Source organism: Podarcis melisellensis, assembly GCF_964234715.1.
Source record: "Podarcis melisellensis genome assembly, chromosome: 2".
Classification (NCBI taxonomy): domain Eukaryota; kingdom Metazoa; phylum Chordata; class Lepidosauria; order Squamata; family Lacertidae; genus Podarcis; species Podarcis melisellensis.
The window spans coordinates 4,680,984-4,706,280 of NC_138529.1; the positions used below are offsets into that span (position 1 = coordinate 4,680,984).

Genomic DNA, 25,297 nt, shown 5'->3' on the forward strand with positions numbered 1-25,297 from the left:
CTCAGCTAGATGATCACAGTACTCATTCTTTCTTTTACTGTACCGTGTCTCCTCTTCAGTTCCAAACAGTCATTCTTAACTGGTCCTATGGTGGAGAGAGTGAGTTTTGCTCCCTCTTGACTTTATGTATCAAATCTCACAGCAATCTCATTTTTGGAGTGGGCATCTGTTTTGAGAGTTCTGTTGCTAAATAGTTCCCCTCCCCCTTGCAATCTCCTACTGCTTGCATCAGAGTTGTACCTTTGCAAGGCATTTAACTTTGTGCATTCTGCCGTTTATTATTTTTAACACCAGCAGCAACCCTCCATCCTCCTCTAAAAATTCTGCTTGCCATAATACATAATTATTTACAGACCAAGTTTATGGTTCTTGTTTTTCCTGTTGATTTGCCTTTTTCAGCTACTTACGCCTAATACCACTTTGGCAGAGCACACTGTGCAACAGCAAATACTTTCTGCATTACAGCTAAGCTAAAAATTCTTGTTTTTGTCCTGTTTGCCTTTAAAGAAAAGTGGGGCAGGATGAAACTTCTTTCTAGAGCTGTTCTGCTGAGTCTTGCTTCAGTGCATAAGGAACTATTTTCCAGTGTTCCTGGCTGTCATAAATGCTCAATATAGAATAGAATAGAATTTTACTTATTTTTTTTGCCAAAGAAGTTAACAACAGTAACAGACAAGTTGCAGTCTTGCAAACTCTTGAATCCTTTCCTAACTTCATATCAGTAGTGTTACTCACAACCTTAAAAACTGCTTAAGAGTACAATCCTGTGGCTTTCTACTTAGAAACAAGTCTCACTGAGTACACTGGGGCTTGCCCCTAGATAAGTGCCTATAGGTTGCAGGGCTAAGACTTTCTAACATAGAAAGCAGAAAGCAGAGCTTTAATTTGGTTCAGGGATGTGTGCATCGCTTCACATCGAAAGGGGAAGTTAATTGAGTTTAAACTTGACTTTTCCAGACAAATCAATTAATGCAGCTAAATGATGTCACTATGCCAAAATTAAACAAAAGTGACAAGTTCTAAACCTAATTATTGTTGATGCTATTCGGATGAGAATTGTTACAGTGCTCACATACATATTATGGTATGGTGACTATTAACTTAAAATACAACTTTCTTGTGTAAATAGGTGTCAGATAACAACTATCCCTAGGTGTAGGTGACCCCTGGATCTGAGATGGGGAATCCATGGCCTTCCATTTGTTATTGGATTCCAACTCCCATCAGCCTCAGCCAATCTGGTCAGTGATCAACTGTTCTATGAATACTAAAGGACTGACCACGTTGACCATACATTTTCCTTGCATGCCATAGTGAAACAACAGAACCACTGTATTGTTTATTTTTTATTCATTATAGATCACCTCTTAGGACAGAGCCCTTCCAAGGTAACTTTCAACAATCTAGAACAATATTTAAGATCAGAAAGCACATACACTGATAAATGACAGAATAATTAGGACCATAGGAAGCTGTCTTATACTGAGTCAGACCATTGGTCTAACTGTATTGTCTATACAGTGGTACCTCAGGTTAAGTACTTAATTGGTTCAGGAAGTCCGTTCTTAACCTGAAGCGTTCTTAAACAGAAGCGCACTTTCCCATTGAAAGTAATGGAAAAGTGAATTGATCGATTCCAGACGATGAAAAACACCCCCTAAAACAGCAATTCAACATGAATTTAACTGTCTAACGAGAACATTGATCCATAAAATGAAGGCAATTATCAATATACTGTACTATAAAATAAATAAGACAGTACTGTAGATGAAAAAAATTAACTTTTATTTTTTTCTTACATGCACCGATGATTGTTTGGATGGGGGGCTTTTATCCATTTTTGCAATCACACAGTCAACCAATAGCTGAATCCCAAACCCCACACAATCCCTAAAACAATGTCAGAAGGTAGAGTCCCCCAGAAGTCCCCCAAACGAAGGAGCAAAGCAGAGGCAAAGCCACAAGGCAGACACACATAAACAAATCCCCAAATCCCTTGCAGAATCCCAAAATTTTACACTCCCCCCTCCCACAGGGTAGGTGGGCTTACCTGGCTAGGTGCCACCCATCTTGTTACGGCTGGGGATGGGGCAAGGGTTGGTCAAGGGCTTGTCAGCCCAGGCTCACCTTTGTTTTCTTAACAGCTTCACTGCTCTTGGTCTTCGTTAGGGAAGTGTTCCTTACCTAGCTTTGGGGCTGGGATGCGACCTGCTGGGCATCCTGCGGATGTCGGGGCCTGGCTCCAGGCAGTTGTGAAGGCCTCGGAGAGCTCTCGCGGTTGGAGCCCAGTTGCAGAGCCTCCACAGGCCCAATGGATGTCCAGACTTGGCTCTGGCCAGCAGCGAGGCCTCCAAGAGCTTGGAACACTCACTACCGGGTTAAAACTGTTCATAACCCAAAAAAACTTAACCCAGAGGTACCACTGTTCCAGCCTTTATCATCCTTGGGTTCCCAGGTACTTTTGAACTACAATTCCCACCATCCCTGACCTCTACCCTTGCTGTCTAGGAATGATGGGACTTGTAGTTCAACAAAATCTGGGTTGGGAATTGTTGAGAAAGGCTGGTCTGTACTGACTGTCAGTAGTTCTCCAGGGTTTCAGACAGGAGATATTCCTGGCTCTACGTGGAGATGGCATGGAATGAACCTGAGACCATCTGCATGCAAAGTGGATGCTCTTCTGCTGACCCACAGCCATTGATGGGTCCTAATTATAACAGTAACCAGTAAAAGACATTGAAACACTCAGCTCAGTGTTGACTATTACGTATGTATGTGGGATTGCTCACTGTGAAAGTACTGAGGCTGTGATAAGCTATTTAATATTCCTGAGAATTATGTAGGTTGATGCTGCAGTCTTCAAAATGGTTCTTGTCATGCAAAGCTGGTGTTTTTGCTTCTTGGGGGGGGGGGAAGGGGGAGAACTGGCTTGAATGTTCTCTAGAGCAGGTGTGGGGAACCTCTGGCCCTCCCTGAGGAGCTGTGCATATTTTGCAGATTGAGCCAGACCCATTCTTCGGTGTGCCAAGCAGATGAGCACAATTAGCGATACCCCTCCTTTTTTTGTATACAACCCCAGAGCAAAACAAGTCTGGCAATTCCGGCAAGTGGAGAAGTCAACTTCAGTCAAAAGGACTGACTTGAGAAGTCGCAGTTTCCTTTTCGGAAGCTGTAGATGGAAGCTTCTGTAGAGCATGCTGGATAGTAGCAGCCCAGTTTTGCTGCTCTGTGCTTGACTCCAGCTCCCTTGTTTTATTATGGCCTGCTAGGAAAATTGTTGTTTTAACGTGTCCAATAGCTCTTTGAAGCCCATCAATCTAGTCCATTTACTTAATTCCATGCAGGGCTTTGTTCCCTGAGCGCTGTTTTAGACATCTGAGATTGGCTTAGTGAATAACGAGTTTGGATAATGGATTTGAACAGCAGCTTATTGTGTCTGGTGGAACAGTCAAACAAGTGTATCTTTTTGCCTCTTTTCATTTGGTGGCAAGTGGGCTTGTGCCAAGAACAGTTGTAGCGTTCTACCTGTTAACAAATCCTTCTTAGGGTTACTGGTGCCTAATGAAGCTGTGCTGATTATAATGATGAATAAATCAAAGCCAGGATTTATCTTCCCTTACCACACCCAATGGCCCATTTTGTTTCAGTTTAGGTTCTCAGGCATTTTACAGCATTGAGGCTGTAAAAATGTATTAGGCTTCCAGAGAAGGCAGTTTCTTAGTGCTTTGGGGGGAAAGTGCCTGGTTCTGTGATTGTTCAACAAACAAACAGACACCCCACAGATTCAGGGTTACTGTGAGGAAGGGATGAAATGGAAGTGTGTGAGAGAGTTTTGCCCAGTTGAAAAGCTTCAGCTATCCAAGCTCGATTGATGACATGAGAAAGCTTTTTCCGTTTTCCTGACTAATAATTCCTGCCTTTTATGTGATTTTCACACAATATAATTTTACTGCTGGAAACCTAGTGGAAATTTAGTGCTCATTTCCATGCTAATTGCTTCCAGGAAAAAAAATTCATTTGCAACCCAATTTACTTGGAAAAACATGGGAATTTTGCACTGTAATTTTTCATGTAATGAAATTTAGGGCGGCATCCCAGTGTACAGTTCTTTCCTGCCTTTTGAAATTTAGCATGATATGGCAGTCTATCGATCAGAAAGCCACAGTTCCATAACACAGCAGGTACTGCAGTGTAAAAGAAATGTTAGAAAGCAGGACAGAGGTGCTAGCATTATAACAACAACAACAACCTAACCTAACACAATAAATTCCACATCTGAATGCAGTTGTAGGCTCCTTGAGGAAAGGGCTAGTCTAGGCCTTTTGAGAAGCCATATTGGGCCTATATTGGAAGGCTTAAGAGGCAGCATTTTTGAACTGCCTAAAAAAGTTGAAGGGCACAATGAAAAGATAAGTGGAGTGAATTGGGACCCCCCTTTTAAGGCCCTTATCAGAATTGTTTGCTCAATGCAGAAGCCTCTGCTATGCCACCTGACATCTGCAGGCAGGCTTTAGGTTTTTGGATTGAATTACTTGAAGCAACAGGAATGTTTAAAGCCCTGAAAATAGAAGTGCATTTCCCAAGGTTCCTACTGCTTTCCTGGCAGTCTGTTTAGTCTCAGTGATCAAAAGTTCTTGCAATAACAAGGGAATGTATCTTTGTCTCCCCTCAACGTGACAAATGTGGCCATGCTAAGTAGCAAAAAGCAATAGGCGTGAGGAACCTTTGGCCCTCCAGATGTTGCTGAACTACCACTCCCAGCAGCCCTGGCGGCAGGACCAGGAATTATGGGAGTTGCCGCAGGATCCCCACACCTGCGATAGAGGAATCTCCTGAGTTCCAGCACAGCCAGTTAATTTCTCTCAGTTTTCCTTTTGAGGGGAGTGGGGACTTGCAATCGAATGGTGGATTTTTCAAAAATGTAGTAATCTTTAAGAATAAATCTTGCTAGTGGGTGACGGGTGGGGAGGAAAGGAGACTTGAAACCTCGTTGTAGAGTGACAAAGATGAAAACAAGATGCTTACTCTTCCACCTTGCAGTAGAAATAGCAGCTTATTTCTACTTTTTGTGCTAAAACTTGCTCTGCCCACAAAAAGTATGTGGGTGTAACTTTGGACTCCTGGAAAAAACGAGTGTAACTTAGGGCTCCTGAGAAGAGCTAAAGGCAGGTTGATTTTGAGCTTTTGTCCGTTTGAGGTACCATCCTTCTCCCGCCTACTTTAATTTTCCTTATCCTTTTGGGGCATAAATCCTGTCTCAGGACTCATGTCCAGAGGTTCCTAGTATCCTCCAAACTCATTTTCTTTTGTTTTCACTTTACTTTTTTATTGTTTAGAAAAGGAAGCACTCCATTTTAAATTGCTTCCTGTCCCAAAGGCTCTGTGCTCCTGCTACAGGATGTGAAAAGTGTGAATATCTTTGCGTTTGGAAGCAAGCACCTTACTTTGTTCTAGCTCCCAAACTTCCTCAAGCATCAGAGTATAATAACTATGGGTGATATTCAACTACGTTTTACTCAGAGTACGCTCGCTGAAATGAATTAGCATGACTTAGGCCCATTAATTTTAATGGTCTACTCTGCGTAAACCTTAGTTGAATATCCCTCCAGTACGTTATTACTTTGATCAACTAATTCCATGCTAGCCAGTGCTTCCATACTACATGGACTTGAGTAAGATGCCTTTTTGCATTTCTTATACATTGTGCCTTAGAAGTGTATATACATGTGAGTGGGTCTTCTGTAATTGTAGAATTGTAGAGTTGAAATAAATGTCGTTGACTTTTTTTTCTTAGTATCCAAATGATCCAAACTCAAACTTGTTATGTTCCCCATAGGGCAAATACTAACTTTTGATTCAATATTCGTATTCTGCTTTCTGAACTGTGTTGAGCTCAAATTTATTTATTTATTTATTTATTTATTTTATTATACCCCGCCCATTTGGCTGGGTTTCCCCAGCTACTCTGGGCAGCTCCCAACCGAATGTTAAAAACACCATACAGCATTAAACATTAAAAACTTCCCTAGTATAGCAGCTTTTTAAAGTAGCAAACTTTTCTATCAATCTAATCATCTCAAAACCACAATGACATATAAATGAATACACTTGGGGTGTATGGGGTTCAAATGGCAGGGACAAGTTGTTGTTTTTAAGCCTCTCTTTGTCTTTCTTGCCTGCTCCCCACCCCCAACCAACTCCATGGCTGTTTTAAATTGTAAATATCCTATTTTTTATTTGTGTGTGTGTGTCATGTCTAGTCTAACCTTGGTAGGCTACTTGGTTTTGGCCAACCCTCTGTATTTTTCTGCTTGTGGGATGAATTTTTCATCTCTGGGTCAGTGCATTTCTTGAACACATTAAGCTGCCTTGTGCCAACTCAGATCACTGGTCCACCTAGCTTAGTGTTATATTCTGTATAGGCTGGCAGCAGCTTTGCAGGATTTGGGAGAGAAGACTTTGCAGTCTTACCTGGAGATGGGAGGGATTGAACCTGGGGCCTTGTCACTGAGCCATGGCCTGTTCCTGAAAACATAGTGTACAGGCTGTCCTGCTCCAGTCCAGGCATGTCATTAATAACTGTTTCTTATGCTACTTGTGGTATCTGTGCTACGCAGTGGCCATCCATTATGGCTCTACTACATTACATACCCATCTTAATTGTAGTTCACCCTCTCTAAGGGACACATTATGTGCATTGCTTCGGGAAATTCTCTGTATTCAGGCACATATGTGCTGCAGTGCATAAATTAGCAAAGTAGTCTCTCTTTTTCCTTAAGTTGTCATCTGTTACACTAAAGACATTTTTAAGATTTTTATATTCAATGGAAGTGATTTCATCAGATCATTATGATTCCTTCCTCACACATTGAACTTTGTGATTGATGTATTTTGTCTCTGTGTGCGTGTATCATCATCATCATCATCATTATGTTTGAGATGGAAGATAAATACTTACTAAAAAACAAACAAATGCTGCCTTAAACCCTAAACTAGGCCTAGTTTTCTCCAGCCAGGCGATTCTGTTTTTAGAAAAGCAGGTAATTGGTCTCATAGCAGAATAGTGCTGTTGTGAATGCCAAGAACGATAGGGTAATGTCTGACTTCTGTGTTCCAGACCAGACATAACTGTACCAGATCTCTCTTTAATCATTTTTACTAGTTATAAACAGATGGGACATTTCATGGTGCCAAATAATTCTTTCTTTTTTTTTCAAATGGTTGCTAAAGTGTTGTTGTTGTTGTTGTTGTTGTTGTTGTTGTTGAGCAGAACAGAAGATTATTTCCCTTCTATGAAATTCTTGTGTAGGGGAAATGTGGTTGATTTGCTCCTGTTTTTAAACTTAGTGCTTCAGGTCTGATTCTTCTGTTCATTTTTGGACCAGCTGATCACCTCAGTAGTTGAATTTAGTGAACATTTTCATACAATGCATATTTTCTTATGGATGCAGGGCTAAGGCTTAACGGTTTAAGGACAGGAGAGCAGACCAGAAACCCAGGTGGGCTCCAATACTGTACTGGAAGTGGATAGGGGAAAAAATATTTTGGGAGGTAAACTGCTAGGCGGCAGGTGGCTCTGCACACCTCACCTCTACGACTCTTTTTACTGTTTAAATCAAACCAGAGGCTCACCAACATTTGAAAAGGGGCTCATTGGGTTTTGCTTTGCGTGAGAGGCTTGGTGGATGTGATTGTCAAAGTTATTTTTCTTGATCTTGGGAAGGAAGTTCCCCAGGATAGATAGGTAAATTGGTCATTCTGCTTGGTCCTGGTTAGGCTTCATCTGGAGAACTCTGGTGTGGTATTCAATGGAAGTTTTACTCACAGTAGACCTATTGAAATTAGTGGACCTGACTTAGTCAAGTTCATTTATTTCAGTGTGTCTAGTCTGAGTAAATCTTAGCTGAATACCTCCCTCTGTTCAATTTTGGGCCTTGTCCATTTAAAGACTGTAGAGATAGATTGTTGGAGAGGAGGTGTGACTGGAAAGCAACAAAGGTAATAAAAAGGTTGAAATGTGAGAGCCTTGAATGAAGAGGAAAGCCGGGGGGGGGGCGCGAATGGGCATGTTCAGACCTGAGGAGGAGAAATAGTAGTTTTCAAATGGGCTTAAGCTACAGGAAGGAAGATTGAAGCTAAGTATTAGGGAAAGTCTTTCTGACTATGAGATTATGCTGGGGAGCATGTTCTCAAGGTTGGTTTTAAAAGCTTTAACAATTGAAGAGTTTAAAGAGAAGCTGGAGAAATACCTGCTTGGGATGATTAAGTTATGGCTAATCTAGCTTCAGTGCAGCAGGAGCCAGCAACTAGATCACAGGTTTTCAAACTTTGCCCTAGTGAGCCAAGTTTTGATCCTTTCCAGTGTTACTGGAGACAAAGTGAATACAGTACATGGATCAGCTAGTGGCAGAAAGGTTGAGTGGCCATCTGTCATGTATGATCTAGCTGAGATTTCTGCATTGCAGGGGGTCGGATTAGATGGCCCTCAGGTTCGTTCCAGCTCTACAATTCAATGATTCTGTGATCTGTGTCCTGGTAAACCAGGGCCGTTCTATACATAATGCAGAATAAGGTGGTAGAATTGTGGACTGTACCATTTCTGGTCACAGAGGTTGTGAATATTCCGAGTATGTGTAAATCTCCCTGCTTGTGATAAATTAGCACATCAAAGAGAGAGTAGGAGCTGTTCTCAATCTTTCCTTAAGATATATTCCTTAAGACATACTGTATACAAGCAGGTTTTTTTGAGGGAGCAGGAATAAGAGAGGTTGCACCTGACACCGCTCCCTAACGTTCTAGTTTTCTTCTTTCATTGAGCTTTTTTGTTGAGATATTAAAAAATGTTATCCCCTCACATTCAGTCTGTAAGCTAGCCCTATTAATTTCAGTAACTCTATTCTGAACCAGTATGCCATGCTGCCACCTCCCCTCCCGCATTACAAATTCACACAACCCTTTTACCAGAGTGCCTTCCAGGAAGGTGCCTGACGATTATATAAAGGTTGTGCCAGAGCAGAGGCACTTTGGCACGACCCTTTTATGATAGTCAGGCAAGTTCTTGGAGGGTTCTTTGCCAGTAGTCAGAGGGTTGCACCAAAGTGTGGGATATAAAGATAGAGCAGTCGAGTCCAACATTGCCTGTTTGCTAGAATGGGCACACAGAGGATGTGGCTTCAAGCAGTCAAACCTGTGGGAGCCACTTCCCTCTGAGTGTGACCAGGTAGATGGGCATGACCCAAATAAAAGAGCTGGGCGCTCAGCCATCTGTCTCTCTCACTCTCTTGGCTCTTCGCCTGCTCTTCACCTGCACATGTTTCATCCTTAACAAAGGATGTAGGCCCATGTTCAATTTAATCTTCAAATGTACCTGTAACTGCAACTTAAGCCTGCCTTCAGATTGCTGCTGAATGTTGTGGGGTGTAAGGGACAGTGATTACATGCTCAATCCCCTCCTTTTCTAGGAGAGATTGTTTATGATCGCCAGGCAAGATCCTGGAGGGCGCTTTGCCAGTAGTCAAAGGGTTGTGCCAAAGCACCTCTGGGAGGCTGGGCCTGCCGCCCCAGCAAGCGGTGAGGAGGCAGCGCCAGGCAAAGCGAGGTGGGGAGCAAGCGAGTGGGCGGGATGGGTGGGGGTGTAAGCAGGCAAGCAGCAGCAGGCGCAGTGCCTACCAAACCCTTTCCCCAAGAAATAAAGCACTGATTCTGAGTAAAGCCAGAATATACCCCCTGCATGTGTAGAGCAAGCCTAAGAGAGGTAACAGCCACATGGGCTCATGAGGGTGGAAAATCTAAGTGGCCTCCTTGACAATTGTCTAATAAAATGGACTGCTTTGTTTCCTGATGGCCTAGTCAAGACAGATACAATCTAGGCTGAGGAGAGCTATGTCAGTCTGCCTGCTGTGCCTTTTTAGAGAAGCTCTTGACACATTTGAGGACCAGGCATTTTCAGTATGAGGTCATTTAGTTGACTGCCTCTCCACCCCAATCCATTCAAAAATAGTTTTTAAATTTGACTAGAACTCTTAATTATTCAAAGCACTGGGCTAGAATAGCCTTTTAGTCCTGAATGTGATGTGGATTCAGATTTCTGATCACCAGACTATGGCTTGGCAATCAGGAGTGTCCTGTGGGCTGCTGAACTCTGTTTGGGGTGATGGCCCTGATGGCCGTGAGATTTGAGGAGAGGTGGTAGGCCAAGCTTGAAGCCGTTTCATGTATATGATTATCAGAAGCTTGAAGGACAGGGTTCCTGCATTTCTGATAGTTTTACAGAATAGTTTTTTTTTTAATAAGTGCAGCTTGTTCTCCAGGGTTGAGAAAAGCTGTGCCTTCCGCAATTTGCTCTTCTACTATACATCTGGGAAACGTACAGGAATCTTATTCTCCTTTGCATATGTTTACCCTAGATACTATTTGATGTGGCACATAAACATATTGTATCTCCAAAATAAGTGAAATGTCTATTTATCCCTGATGGTTTTGATCTCTGATAGCTGGAAACAATTGCTTGACCTTAGTGAAGCTTGCAAGTTATGAGAGTACAGCTGCTGCTTCTTCCCCACCCCCTGTAATACGCCTTCATATCCCCAGTAAAATAAAAACTGAAGGGTGCTGAGATCAATGGACCACTTTAGCAAACGGGAAATGGCTGTGGAAGCAAAACTGTGTGCAAGCCAATGCTTACAGGGAATATGGGAAACAGGAAGTTTTGTCCTGTTAAGAGATCATTTGACCCTGGTGCACTTTCTGCCTGATTTTCATAGCACTTTCTGTATAATTTCAATATTTAACACACTCAGAATGCCTGACAGATTGCAGATTTGTGAATATATATATGCATTCCAGTCTAAGCTTTCTAAATGAAGGGGGGCTGCTTGTAAAGGGAGTTGGGGAGGAAAGAAAAACACAACAAGAAAAAGTGACCCTATTATTTCTTTAGTAGAAGACTCCTTCAAAGCAAAACCTCCCAATTCCCCGCGTGCGGAGTGGGTGCTGCAGCCTAGACCTACACCGCCCAAAGGGAGAGACCTGAACGCTTGGAACCGACTCAAGGACCAGTCTTTTGGTAGGAAAAAAACATTTTGCACGGATGGCCAGTCACGGTCAGCAGAGCAGAATGACTGCCACATTGTGTTCTCTTTCTGTCTCTCTCTCGTCTCTGTTTTTCCTGTCTCCCACTTCCATCGCAGATTACCCGCAAGCCTGATGTTCTCTGTATAAGCCTGATGTTCTGTGTGCTCTTTGGGGACATGTGGGCGGGTGGGGGAAGAGTCGGGGCTATTGACTTTACTGTTTGTCATTTACTGATGTTGAGGACTTGTGGTACTGACATCAACAGATCCAGTTTTGCGTAGCTTCTTTTATTTGCACAACTGCCTTGGAATGGGAGAGCCATTCCTGCCTTCCTATCTGCATTTCCAGGTTTATCCTTGGAGTTGAACTTCCTAGATATTGTGAGTTAAAATGTTCCTACTATAAGGGATGCTTTGAACTGCAAACTCTTATGTAGCAGGTGCAACAACCAGCTTAGGGATGGGGAAACTCAGGCCTGTGGGCAAAAAATAGGATGTCTGGGCCTCTCTACCTTGGGACTATCCCCAGGAGTATACCGTTTCCTCAGGTGACACACCTCACTAGGCCTGCTTTGCAGCCTCCTTGGGTGTTTCCCCATGGCTGCAATGTGTCCTAGAACTCTGGCAGTGCCTGGATGGAGGATAGGTAGGAGTTGTGTAGAAACTAGCCTGCTGTACAAAGGTGAAGGTCACATTTGTGGCTCTCCTCACATTTGTCCCTGCCCTCACCTGCCACCAACATCTGGCCCTTGGAAGGGTGTCCGGAAAGGAAGGAGGTTCCTTGCCCTGCAGTTGGTTAACAGGGGTAGTTTGACTGTCCCATTGAGTTTGGCTGTCCCTGTGCTCAGAAATAAAGCTGCAAGTGACAGGCCTTAGAGGCATTTCCTGGTTTGTTTTTTTCCCCAGCAAGCGAGAGAGTGCTTGTTTGTTGGTTGCCTTCATCCTCCTGCTCTGGATGCAAGACACCGCTGTGTGAGAGCTTTATTCATCAGAAATGCCTACTGCTTCCTTGCTTTCCTGCTTTGCTCCTGCCAAAAGCCAGTGGTGCTGGAGCACAGTAGCTGAGTTTTTGAAAAGGCTGTGTCTGGGTTTATTTAGTTTGTAAATGGGAGAGTTGTTCTGAGTCCTAGAGTCCCTTCTCCCCCCGCCTGGGTGGCAGAGTAGAAGATTTAGCAAGGCCAGAATTTGCAAAAATTCCAGCATGTTTTATTTATTTAATTTTTGCAGGTTGCATTTATTTAGAGGCAAACCACACAAGATGTCTTGGCTAGGGGCTTATTGGTCACTGTTGCTGCTTTTGTTCAAATATGTTCAATGCTTCTTCCAGCTTTGCTTCCAGAGCTCATTTGAGTTACAAGAGATACTGCTGGTTCATTTTAAATAAATTCCTGAAGAAAAACTTCACACATATCTGGTAAAGGAGGCAAGGTTGAGGTTGCAGTGGCAGAGCTATTAAGGGGATTTTGCTGGTTTCTGTTCCTCACTGTGGCAGCTAACTCTCTGCCTTTGGTATGATTCTCCATGACCCATGTGAAACCAAAGACAGTTTTCCACCTTGCTTTGAAGGACGTACGTGTGCTGTCACAAGCACTTTAAAGAACCATGAAGTTGCTTTGTGGTTGTTGCTTTGGCATAGCTTACATGTGCCCAAGTGACTGGTGGATTTAGAAAACTGGGAAACATGTTGCATTAGCTTACAAGTCCTGCCTTTTATGCTCCAGTGGATGGAGAATTGGATGGCGACTTGTGGTTGCCTCTATTCCTTGGTCATGGTTTCTCTGAGTCATCATGCACAAGTTGTCTCTCTTGACTTGGATTTCTTGCTTGTAGGAGAGGAATAGCCATGGCCCACAGGTTGGTAATAAGGTTAGAGGGAGAAAGGAAATGATAGTATCCATCCTGATAACATCAAACTGGCAACATTAGATATAGGTGGCTGCACTATTTTACCCAAAAGGGTTCTTAACGAACCATCCCTACGGGGAACAGACAGGGCGAAGCAGAATATATAAGTGCACACAATCACAGTGTGACCTTATGACTTTCAACAGTTTCACCCTTGTCCTTTTAATTATCCCAGTGATTTTAAATCTGTTTTATACTGTGATGCCAATAAAGGTATTTGATTTGATTTAGGTGGCTGTAGATGGAGTATCTTCTACTTGAATTACCTGCTTGTGTTTCCACAAAGGAGCAAAATAGTTGCTGTTCTTGATAATAGAAGATGTAAAGTGAGGGCGCTCTTTGGGCATCGTGGCATATATGACAGGAGTGCAAATGAACAGTCCCACCACTGCTTAGGAAGCAAATGTGGGTAGTGGTGGAAATTTTCCAAAAGGCCCTTGTGCAAGGGAGTACATGTACCTCTTAGTCTTCCAGAACAACATGCCCTTGCTTCAGACCGAGGCACATGAGCATGGCCTGCCTTCAAGGTTGGCTCTGTGGCGTTTGATACAAAGCAGGAGCAGACATCTCTTTGCCTTGAAGAAAGCTGTGCAGAGTGTTCAGCCCAAGTGGCAATTTGCTCCAGAGTACGTGGCCAGCAATGTTTGGCCAATGCCTAGAAGTGGTACAATTCTTCATAGTAAATTGATTTGTGTCAGTGTCCATTATAGTCAAGGTAGGTAGTTTTAGGGACACGGGTGGCGCTGTGGTCTAAACCACAGAGCCTAGGGGCTTGCCGACCAGAAGGTCAGCGGTTTGAATCCCCGCGACGGGGTGAGCTCCCGTTGCTCGGTCCCTGCTCCTGCCAACCTAGCAGTTCGAAAGCACGTCAAAGTGTAAGTAGATAAATAGGTACCCCTCCAGCGGGAAGGTAAACGGTGTTTCCGTGCGCTGCTCTGATTCGCCAGAAGTGGCTTAGTCATGCTGGCCACATGACCTGGAAGCTGTACGCTGGCTCCCTTGGCCAATAAAGTGAAATGAGGGCCCAACCCCAGAGTCATTTGCGGCTGGACCTAATGGTCAGGGGTCCTTTTACCTTTACCTTTTAGGGAGTTTTAAGATTAAAAACTCATCAGATGTCAAAGAGATAAAGAATTACCTGACATTCAGAAAACATCTTAAGGCAGCCCTGTTCAGGGAAGTTTTTAATATGTAATGCTGTACTGTTTTTAACACTGATTGGGAGCCGCCCAGAGTGGCTGGGGAAACTCAGCCGGATGGGCGGGGTATAAATAATAAATTATTATTATTATTATTATTATTATTATTATTATTATTATTATTATTAAAAAAGAAATCATACCTGCTGAGTGCTGTTGCCTTGCAATGTCATTCTGTTAGCTGTTCCTCCTCAGCACAAGTGGAACTGGTCTGGATGGACCTGCTTAGTTTTATTATGCAATTTGTGTAGCTGATGGGACATGATCTGCGCCAGCAGTAACCACAAACCTTGGCTTTGTGTAGCAACTCCTGGGACACACAATAATTTCTCCTTCCTCTCTACTGCAGGACTTTTGCAGTTTGGGTGACACTTGGCTTTTATACACTGTGGGTCTGTTTACTGAGTCTTTTGGCTCCTTGGTTTTATCCCAGGCACCAGTCCTTGCATCTGAAATGCCTCATTCTTGCTTCAGCTGCTGCATAAGAATGATCCTCTCATTGGCTGCGCCTGGGTAAAGGGATGGGCTGCCACAAAATGTGAAATGTAGGAGAATATGAGAGGCCTCTGGGAGCTTTTTGCATAGGGCTTTTGCTCTCTTAGATGTTTTTGACATCCAATCAGACTAGTAGGACAGATTCATAGTTAAAACTTCACATCCTTTTATATTGAGGAAATATGACTATTTGGACACAACAATTCTCTACCAGTTCTCTCTTCTTCTCCCTGCTGTGTGGTGAAGGTTTGGGGGGAAAGGACTTTAAGGATGGGTCCCTGTCATGGGCATAGCCATGATTTTTGTTGGGGTGGGGGCAGGCTTTTGTTAGGGGAAGTAAAACCTCAGATTTGTATTTATGTTTATTGATTTTGATGACGGGATGGGGGGGGGGCAGCTGCCCACCTTGGCTATGCCCATGGTTCCTGTTACACCAACTCCCTTCACTCAAGACTTTATCATGCGGGGACTAGTTTCCCATTAGGCTTGTACATGGATCCCTTCTCCACCCAGTCTTTCCTGTGGTCCTGAACTGTGACCCTTGGATCGTGCTAATTTACCATGTGCTGTCCCTGATCTGTTCCTGAAGCAATTCAAGGGCAGGGCTAAGGGTTTTTAACAACCCTATTTTAACATATCCGTAACAAAGGGTTTAAAAATAAAATCAGAATTCTCCCAATTAAGGGAATGCAATGGAAGCCATTTGCGAAGGTGCAGCAACTGGCACTGTGCAGGATTGGATCTTTTTACTTAACAGGTTAAACAGGAGGATATGATCCTGTGTGGTGGTTCTCCTATGGTAGCAGCTTCTCTTTGTGCAAGGGAAGTTGCTTGTGAAGGTGCAGCGCTGCACAGGATCAGATCCTCCTGCTTGACAGGATCTTATCCTGCTTCTCACTTCAGAGGGTGATAAGTAAGCGTGGCCTAGAGGGAAAGGAAATCCCCCCTTTCTCTTGCAAAGAGGAAGCTGCCCATTAGTTTGCCCCATTTTTGCATTTTTTCCTTGCTCTCACTCATCCCTGCCTCTCCTTCCTTCCTTGCTTCCTTCCACCCTGGGTAGATCTGGTCTGCTCAGCCTGATCTGTAGCAATCTGGGTATGTCTCAACCTGACTCAACCAAGGTCTGAATCCCCCCAAATAGGCCTCAGCTGAATCCAGTATACCTCACTTCCCATCCCAGCAGTGCCCTCCCCACCCACAACACTGTTATGATTGTTTGGCAGGATTTATTATTATTATTATTATTATTATTATTATTATTATTATTATTGCTTTAAGTGTATCTGTATTGCATTAGTTGCCTAAAGACCTTGGCTAGGATGTGATGGGGGTTGTACAAACACTTTGTAAATTACAGGTCACTTCCCAACTGGACTTTGGGAGGTGATCCCACGGTGGCCTTTGGTGTAGGAGGCATTCCCTTCCCTTGTTCTCCTTCTTGTCCTCTGCATGGGTAGAGGGAAGAAAATAACATATTTTGGAAGATGGATCCTTCAGTATATTTACAATACCATATGACTTGTTTCTTCTTGCAGTTTGTTTTAGCCTTTGCTACCTTGTGTGCGTCATAAATTGATGAGAACTGCAGTTTGCAGCCAGTCCTGAAGCTCAGTTAAGTCCCAAAATGAGGATAATAGAGGCAAATCAATTTCATGAATGGAAGGTTCAGGAAGTATTCAGAGAATCACAGAATTGTAGAGTTGAAAGGGACTACGAGGGTCATCTAGTCCAACCCCCTGCATTGCAGGAATCTTTTGCCCAACTTTGGGCTTGAGCCCGTGACCCAGAGATTAAGAGTCTCATGTTCTACTAACTGAGCTATATTTTCTTTGCCTCTGAAACCTTTTATTTCACTTTGAATTATGAAGCTAATGAAGTCTCTCTGCTGCACTATAATTAATATAAAACAAAAACTTGTCTGTAGAGGGACGCTACCAGTCCCATCCCAGAGAAGATGAAAATCAGGGCCTAACATTTTGGTAATTTTAAAAAGAAAATATAAGACACTGATGGTCACATCTTTAGAATTCTGCAGAGATTCTGCTTGGTTGACGGCATATCAATTTTTTTTCACCCCTCCCCCCGGCTTCAATTCTGATCCATCTGTACAATGAAGATAAGTTGTGTTTTGTTTATATACCTTCATCTTGCTAACATCCACCCCACCAGTGTGGTGTAGTGGTTAAGAGCGGTAGTCTCGTAATCTGGGAAACTGGGTTCGCGTCTCCGCTCCTCCACATGCAGCTGCTGGGTAACCTTGGGCTAGTCACACTTCTTTGAAGTCTCTCAGACCCACTCACCTCACAGAGTGTTTGTTGTGGGGAAGAAGGAAAATGAGAATGTTAGCTGCTTTGAGACTTCTCCGGGTAGTGATAAAGCGGGATATAAAATCCAAACTCCTCCTCCTCCTCTTCTTCTTCTTCCCAGCAGTCCAGCGTGTCAAGACAGGACATCGTCTTTGCAGTTTTCACACATATATATGTATGAAAGGGGTAGAGCATTTGCTTTGCAAGCAGAAGGTCCCAGCTTCAATTCTTGTATCTCTGAAACCCCAGCCAGTCTAGGGCATCAGTACTTAGATGGTATGACTTGGTATGTTGCAGTTTTCCTGCCTTGCTACAGCACACAGTACAGAACTAGATCCTGTTGCAGCCTTGTAGGGGTGGGGGTTTATATTGAGGAATGGTTCATGTTCAACAACAGGATTAAATGTCACAAGGCCAACAGCTTGATTTACAGGATACCAGCATGAAGAATGTTAAACAAGTGTTAACTTCCGTTCTGCTAGGTGGCTTAAAGGAGGGTGTTGCTTATTTTCTTGTACATGCACTTGCTGTTACGGATTGTTTGGACGCAGAGGAATGATGGGAGGAACCAGCTGAGGAACTACCAAGGGAAGAAGACTCAGTGCCTGGGGAGTGGTGGTGGGACAATGATGAGTGGTCACAGGGAGAAGAGGGAGAAGACTAGGAAGAGGTGTCTGAAGATGAAGAGGTAAAAGGGCTTAGTGAGCTGAGAGAGTCAGTGGCAGAAAGAGGTCCGGAATCAGAAACTGAAGCAAGCGGAGGGTGCGGATGCCAAAAGGCAGAGATGAGTCAGGCTGGTGAAGAAGCCGGGATGTCTCTCCCTTCTGCTCAGACAAGCTCCCTTCCACATGGTTTCCCAGGACCAGAAGAGATACCAAGAGGGAGATGCAGGTGCAGTCCCCAATTGGTTGGGAAAAGCCCTGGAGAAGAGGGGGCTTAGACACCTGTGGGAAGGTGGGGACTTTCACTCTCAGCAGCTGTTTCATGGGGAAAGACCTAAGGGGAGTTGAGTTGCTGTGCTTATTAGGCCTGACACTCTGCCAAATCTGTGAAACTTGTGTGTTTGCTGACAAAGAGTTAACTTGGAACGTTGGCTCACTCTTCTTTGACACTTGCTAATGTTTAACTCTTATCGCAAGTCAGGCCATTGGCCTGTCTAGCTCAGCAAGGTCAAGTGACTGGCAGTGGCTCTCCAGGGCTTTCTATTTCCTAGCCATACCTGAAGATCCCATGGATTGAGACTGGGGCCTTTTTCATGCAAAGCATGTGGTCTGTCAGTGAGCTGTGGCCAGCGTTCGAAACTCCCATTGTTCTGGGCACGTTTTACAACAGGGAATTTCATTAACGTGAGAAGTTTCTGAGCTCTGGGCGCAGTACTGAGTCTAAATTTCAGATTAAAATTGCCACTGCTGCTTCCAGCAGGAAGGAGGACCTTTTCCTGCCACCCCACTTCCAACCACTCTCTGAAGACTGGAGAAGGGACCCACATAAGAATATTAGGGGGGCAGGATAGGTGAAGTGAGGCTTTGTTTTTTGCAGTCTTCAGATGAGGACTAGACCATGTGAAAAATGAACATAAGATTTTAGCTGCGGTTCATTCATTTTCAGCTTTGTATTCTTGTTATAAAAAAAGCACACCTAGATACTCCATTGCAGAGCCCATAACCTAGGTTTAAGGTGCCATTTAGCCCCTTGCTTTCATATCTCAGTTTCTAACACTGGCTCTGGCCCTTCCATTGATCTCTGTTACATGTTCACTGCAACCATGCTGGTTGACATCCTGTTCCTGGAAGACAAAAAGAAGGTAATTACTTGCATTATTACAGTAAGGCCCCATATGCATTATATATTTAAGTTAGTATCTTTCATTACCCTTAGCAAGCAACAGTTCCCAGAAATCCTTGAGGAAGCTATGATTGTTTAAAGTGGCAAGATGCAGCTTTAAAGGTATAGTGCAAATGGTGCCAAAGTTTTTAAAAACTGTTGTTGTTGTTGTTAAAATAATAGTGATGATTATAATGATGATGAAAATAATTTTATTATTTATACCCTGCCCATCTGGCTGGGTTTCCCCAGCCACTCTGGGTGGCTTACAACACATAAAAAAATTGTAAAACATTAGACATTAAAATTTTTCCGATACAGCTTTGCCTTCAGATGTCTTCTAAAAGTCAGGTGGTTGTTTATTTTATTTAATTATTAAGATTTATCTGTTGTAAGCTGCCCTTCATCATAAGATCTCAGGATGGCTCACAGAATAAAATACAGGATTAAAACAAGTAAATAAGTAAAACAAAGCAACAAAACAATAATCCCCACTTCCCACAGAAACATTTAAAAGGCTGTAGAATATTAATCAGCTAAAAGAGAGTTGTTGTTTTTCAGAATAGCGAATCTTGATCTAAGAGCAAAAATGATGTGGAATCTATTCCTGCCCTTTACTTCCTGTCCTCTCATTTGCAAGAAACGATGCCTTAGTTTCTAATTTGTACCTTTCCAGCTTTATCTTTGGGCTCTTGGTCCTTAAAATGCCTTCCTCTGTTCCACTGAAGAGCTTGTTCAAAGGGCTTCTTATGCCTTGTCAAGTTGTATTTTAAACTTGTTCATGATAAGCTCATCAGTCTCCTTAATCCTCTTCCTGACTATCTGACTTTTTAAAAAGACTTTCCCACTTACTCTGAAGGAGAAAATTGAGGAATCATCTTGGGCATTGATGATAAACTGTGTGATAGCAGTGAGGTCATCACATTGCTGATAGTAACTCCTGCAAGGGAATGTGCCCACAAACTGGTACAACTGCTGAGTTACTACGATATATCAAGAATGGTAACCTTTCTTCTCCTCAGGCAGAGTTATAACTTGACCTTCAGAAGTAAGCAGACAACCCCTGAAGAAGAAGAAATAACAGTGGTATCAGGGTTTGCATATGAACCATGGATGTAATAGCTTGTTTGTAGTCCCACCGTGAAAATATCTGTATGAATTCTTGGGGCTATGATTTTGTTTGTTTCAGTTCTTCTTCCCAAACCCCACCCTAATGCCTGCTGAGTGCAATTTACATCACCCTCTGTTCATTCCTGTGAGATATCACTGTGAAATCTTACAGTTACCAGAATCAGCACTGACAGAGCAATCCTGTGCATGGCTCAGCTGAACCACACTGAGTTCAATGGGTCTTATCCCCTGGTGTGTATAGGATTGCAGTTTGAACAAGTCACTGTCTGTTTTAGGTCCCTGTTTAGGTCTCCATTTCTGGCTCACATGAGTATTAATGAACTAGGAGAGCAAATTCCTTTTCACATACTTATTTTTTATGTAAACGTATGTAACTTTAGAAGAAAGCCACAAAAGTGTATGCTTTAAAGACTTTAACTGGTCTCTGGTAGCATCCTTTAGCTACAGACTTCACTCCACTTTCAGCAGACATAAACCTTTATGGAAGAAGGTTTGAAGGCATGTGTGTGAGTGTGGGTAAGAGAAAGAAAGAAAGAGCGAAAGAGCGAAAGAGCGAAAGAGCGAAAGAGCGAAAGAAAGAAAGAGAGAAAGAGAGAAAGAGAGAAAGAGAGAAAGAGAGAAAGAGAGAAAGAGAGAAAGAAAGAAAGAAAGAAAGAAAGAAAGAAAGAAAGAAAGAAAGAAAGAAAGAATATGCCTGCATGCATGCGAAGGAGATGATTTTTATCAGGATTCATTTTCTCTTGGGGATGGAGGGAGTAGAGCACAGTGTTCTTTTTGGGATACATTACAAAGACATTTCCGTTGCACATTCCTCCCTGTATCTGTAACCTTTTAAAGGAAGAAAAGAGCAGTGTTGATTTAGGGAAAACAAAAAACAAAAACTCAGGCTATGTGAGATGCTTATGAGCTTCTTTCTAACTTGTGATTAGTCAGTACCACTTTCTACCCAGAGTTGTAGTCCTCAGACTCCTTAACATTTTAGGAGTGAGGTACTTTCTTATCAATGCTGTCTTCTTTTGAAGCAGCTAGGATGGGCAGCTCGCTTTTGGAGCTGATGTGTTGATTGAGTTGGTGAATGTGTCAGTTCAGATGTGAGAGTCTGTGTCCTTGTGCTCTTCCTTTTCACTCTTGTTCACCTTATTCCATTCTACATTGTATCTTAAGCCACAGTTTCCTGAGATGTTCAAACCAAGAGAATATGTTCTGAGTGACCCCTTTGACCCAGCCTATTAAACTATGGTTGGACATCACAGAAAGTGGTTTTGAGACAGTTTTATGGATGTATTACTGTATATGGTATTAAGGAAGGCAAGAGAGGGGAAAGAGGAGTATGCAGTCCTGATTCAGCAAAGCAACGTTTCTTTGACCAGGATTGTTAAGTTTGAACTGAGCAGTTTAGAGAGGTAGCTTTGCTGGTGTTCCATAGTTTGAGCCTTGGGGTGGAATTCTGCTAATAAGTCCTGACAGCATAAGCTCTGTACAAGGACTTTGGCATACACAGTGAGACTTTCCCTCTCCCCCTGTGCCCTCGAAATTGTCTTGGAAAGGGAATTGGGAGAGTCCCTTGAGCAGCACACAGAGGGAGGAGAGATGAGATTGTTGAGTATGGCAAACCAAAATGTTCGCCCTGATGGAATGATAGGTATTGTATGACTCCTTTGGAGATTCACATCCTCTGTTCTGAGGATCATACCATTTCATTCTCAGTCCCCATACAATAGTGTTGTATCACCATTGCATTGGGATATCAACTGAGCATTGGCTTAATTAGGCCCTGTGCAGTGTTCCAATTTGATCCACGAGGCTGTTTTCCCCATACCATGCCCACCTGCCCTACACCTGATGTCATATGAGGCAAATAGAGATAACAATAGAATTGTAGAGTTGGAAGGAACCACGAGAGTCACCAAGTCCAACCTCCCCTACAAGGCAGGGATCTTTTGCCCGACATGGGGCGCGAACCCAAGACCTTGAGATGAGGAGTCTCATGCTCTAGCCACGTTGCTATCTCAGTCCATCTAGCTGCTAAAGTACAGCTGAAAGCTTTAAAGTATGTTCCTACTGGTTCAGCTAATAGGTGGTGTGAGCAAGCCCACTGGGATTGACTGTGCTGAGGAGTTCCCCATAGCACAGCCAGCTGCTGCAGAAAGCAGGACTTGAAGTTTGTGCCTATTAACTGATAGGTGGTAACTTAAAGCCTACTGGTATTGACTGCACTGCTCACTTCCCCTGGGGAACTCTGTGTAGTACAGCTGAACCCAGCCCAAATCTGAGTTTCAAATCAGTGCTAATCAACTGATTAGCAGTAATTTCAAGCCCTGCTGCTAGGCTTGGCTTTTCTTTTTTAGCATGGAAAAAAATGGCCCCATGTCAGATTGTTGACGGGTGGATCCCCCCCCCCCACCTGCCAAAGTGTCTTGCCAGGGGTGTGGGAACCGAGGGATCCATCCCACTGGCCAGCTCCAGTTCTCAACCCCTGATACAAAGAGTCATTACAGCACAAACACAGTGAAGGAATTTGAGATTTGGTGGTTAGCAGCTTGAAATCATAAGCATCACCTACTCCTCTTGGGACTCCTTTGTTTTGCATTGTATCTGGAGAGTCAGAGCTGTCGAATGTAGAATTAAGATCACTGATGGTTTCTTGATGTAGGATTGTAGTCTTTGGATTTATTGAAGAGTTTCACATGTCTATATTTGTATGCTCAGCTGTATATTTTGGAAGTGTGTTGGTGTGAGGGGGCAATTAAGAGTTGTTGGGGGGATCTTGGGTGAGTTTTTTTTATTGGGTTGCCTTTCCAATACAGTTTTCAGAAGGCAACATATTAAAACCTGGTTCTTCATCTTCTAATCAATGTTCCCTGGAGTTAGAAGCCTCACAGAGTAGCAGGTGGATTGGAACATTTTGGGTTGTACACATGGGCTTAGCCAGAATTTTGGGGGGGGGGTGCAGAACCGACGTGATTGGTCGGTTAGTTGATTATTTCTATTGTTTTACTTGATGGGGGGGTTGCCCCCCATGGCTACACCCATGGTTGTACCCTACTAATGAACACATTTGAATCTTATGGATCTACATCAGTCACACCCTTTAATTTTGGTGGATCCACACTTGAGTACAACATAGCACACTTGGTTCTGTGGGATTGTATCCAACTACAGTAATGCCCCATTCTGGGTGCACATGCTATCCCAGCTTGAGCCATATAGTCTTATTTCACCCAGCTGCTAAGCCAATTTTCCTGCCAGATGTTGAGCAGGGGAGAAAAAGCTGCTTTATTTGAAATGAGAGTTACAGCAGGCCTATATTTAACATTTTTGGTGGGAATTTCACTGGCAATTTCAGTTTATCCCATTGTACCTTTCAGCAGCAGGAGTTCTTCTGCTTGCTTGTAGAAAGGGGGGAGGGTAGATAACTGGAGAAGTTCCTACGGGGTGTAAAACACTGGTGGCATTCTGCATCATTTTTACAAGCCTCCGAGCTCCTTCTCTTTCTTAGCTTGCAGAAAGAAGTAATGTTTCATGTCTCCTGGAAGCTATTGCTGTGTTAGTAGACCCATGGGTGGGAAACCCATTTTCAGCTTGAAGACTGCATTCTGCTACAGGCAATCTTCTGGGGCCGGCAAGCCAGAGGTGGATGTGGTGAGAGGAAAAAAAAATATGTGTGTGGCCAGAGGCACAAGTGGGTGGAGCAATGAATATGACTCTTACCTTACAGTAGGCTATAATTCAGCTGCACAAAAATCAAGAGGTTTCTACATGCCCACACCCACTTACATCTCTCCCATCTTCCATCCCCTGCAGAAAGCATGATCACAGTTTGAAAACACATTGTAGCCAGGCAAAACCACTCAAAAAAGCAGAGAGCAAAACTGGCAGGGGGTGTGGCAGTGGGGTGGCTTTAGCCTAGGAGAGTCTGGAGGGCTGGACAGAGAGTGTTAAAGGGCTGTCTTCGGCCCCTGCGCCTGAGATTCTCTACTCCTGCTGTACACAATCTGGTCTTATACATGTGGGATTTCCAGATGGGGAAATGTTTGGAATGTGCTGTTCTTGCAGAGTCTTATTCCTGGAGATTCAGACTTACATTTGCTGTCAAATCATTATTTTGCAAGCAACCTCTGCAAATCAGAAAATGCAGTTCTCTTTGCCGCCCCGTTCCAGAGTGCTGTTGCAACAGAATGTGAGCAGAGGGGCTTGTGGTTATGGGAGGCGCCTCTTTTGGATTGTTCCCTCCATACCCCCCCCCCCATGACACACTGCTGACTCCTACGCATTTTCCTCCCTGTCCCCTTTAATTAATTTACTGTGTGCTTCCTCTCTAAAGTGCTGGGAGAGCACACTCATAGACCAGTGGAGAATGGTGTGTGTGAGAGATCCCCAGTGAACTTCTCCTGGAGATACGAAGCAGCAGCTGCAGCCACAACCTTGATGGGTGGGAGCTACAGTTGTTGGGTGAGGAGTAGATGGAAAGTTCTCCCTTGCTCCATGCAAATACTGCAAGTGCTCTGGGGTAGGTCACGTGTCCTGTTGGGTGACTGTTGGTATATCTATGGAAGGCTTTTGTGGACAGAATATTGTGCCATTACCTTTGAATTGGGGCTTTCCGCCATTCTCACTTACATGGCTGTTGTCTGGAAGCACCATTCCCCAGCACTGCCGTGGTTTCCTGGAGCAGGTGTTCTGTGCCTTATGCTTTATCCATTTCTGGGTAACAGGATTTTGAGACAAGAGGAGGAGGAGGAGGGAAGATCCATTTCTCTCTCCCACCCTTTTTATTTGTACAGAATCCTGTAACAGCTTTTTAGCTCTGCTGAGTAGAGCCACATCAACCTTCAAGAGACACATGATGTACTGCATAGGGGAGCTGCTGCCCTAAAAGGGTCAGCAACCTGAAAAACAGCTTGGAGAGATGTGTGGTGCTGGGTGGTGGATAGAGATTGCAAGGTTGTTTTGAAGCAGGAGATGGCCCTATTACCCATACCTGGATGGAGCTGCTGGAAAAAGCCAAGGCAGCTGCCCAGCCAAAGCCATTTTCTTCCTTGAGATGGACATTTTGGTAACATGTATCTCCTTTGGGGGCATCCTTTGTTGGTGTACATGTTTATGGAAAACAGATTGGCCCCTTAAGTGGCATTTCTGTCTGTGTGCTGCGTTCTTCAGAGGTTCTCTGTTCTTTCCAGGGGCTTTATAACTCCACCTGAACCCTCTCCCCTTTCCCAAATAGCAAGTGGATTGGACTCTCTGGCTCTTCTGGTAATGGTCTTTGTCTCTAGCCATTGGCCCTTTAATCAGCCCTCACAGTAGGGCTGATCCAGGTTCTCTGTCTCTCCAACCTCTGATTAATCACTTTGCTCCCAAGGGCCAG

At 43.7% G+C, this 25,297-nt stretch overlaps 1 protein-coding gene across 5 annotated transcripts in view; it reads left to right on the top strand.

Annotated features, from left to right (window-relative positions):
* LRP1 (LDL receptor related protein 1) overlaps nucleotides 1–25,297 on the top strand; it is a 314,457-nt gene that overhangs the window by 22,687 nt on the left and 266,473 nt on the right. For 2 of the 5 annotated variants that reach the window (XM_081900693.1, XM_081900695.1), the window contains exon 2: nucleotides 10,940–11,065. The exons of 2 other annotated variants lie outside the window; for them this stretch is intronic. In XM_081900693.1, the coding sequence (XP_081756819.1) occupies nucleotides 10,940–11,065 (126 nt within the window). The remainder of the gene's footprint in view (nucleotides 1–10,939; nucleotides 11,066–25,297) is intronic. One more of the 5 variants, XM_081900694.1, reaches the window with a different exon arrangement.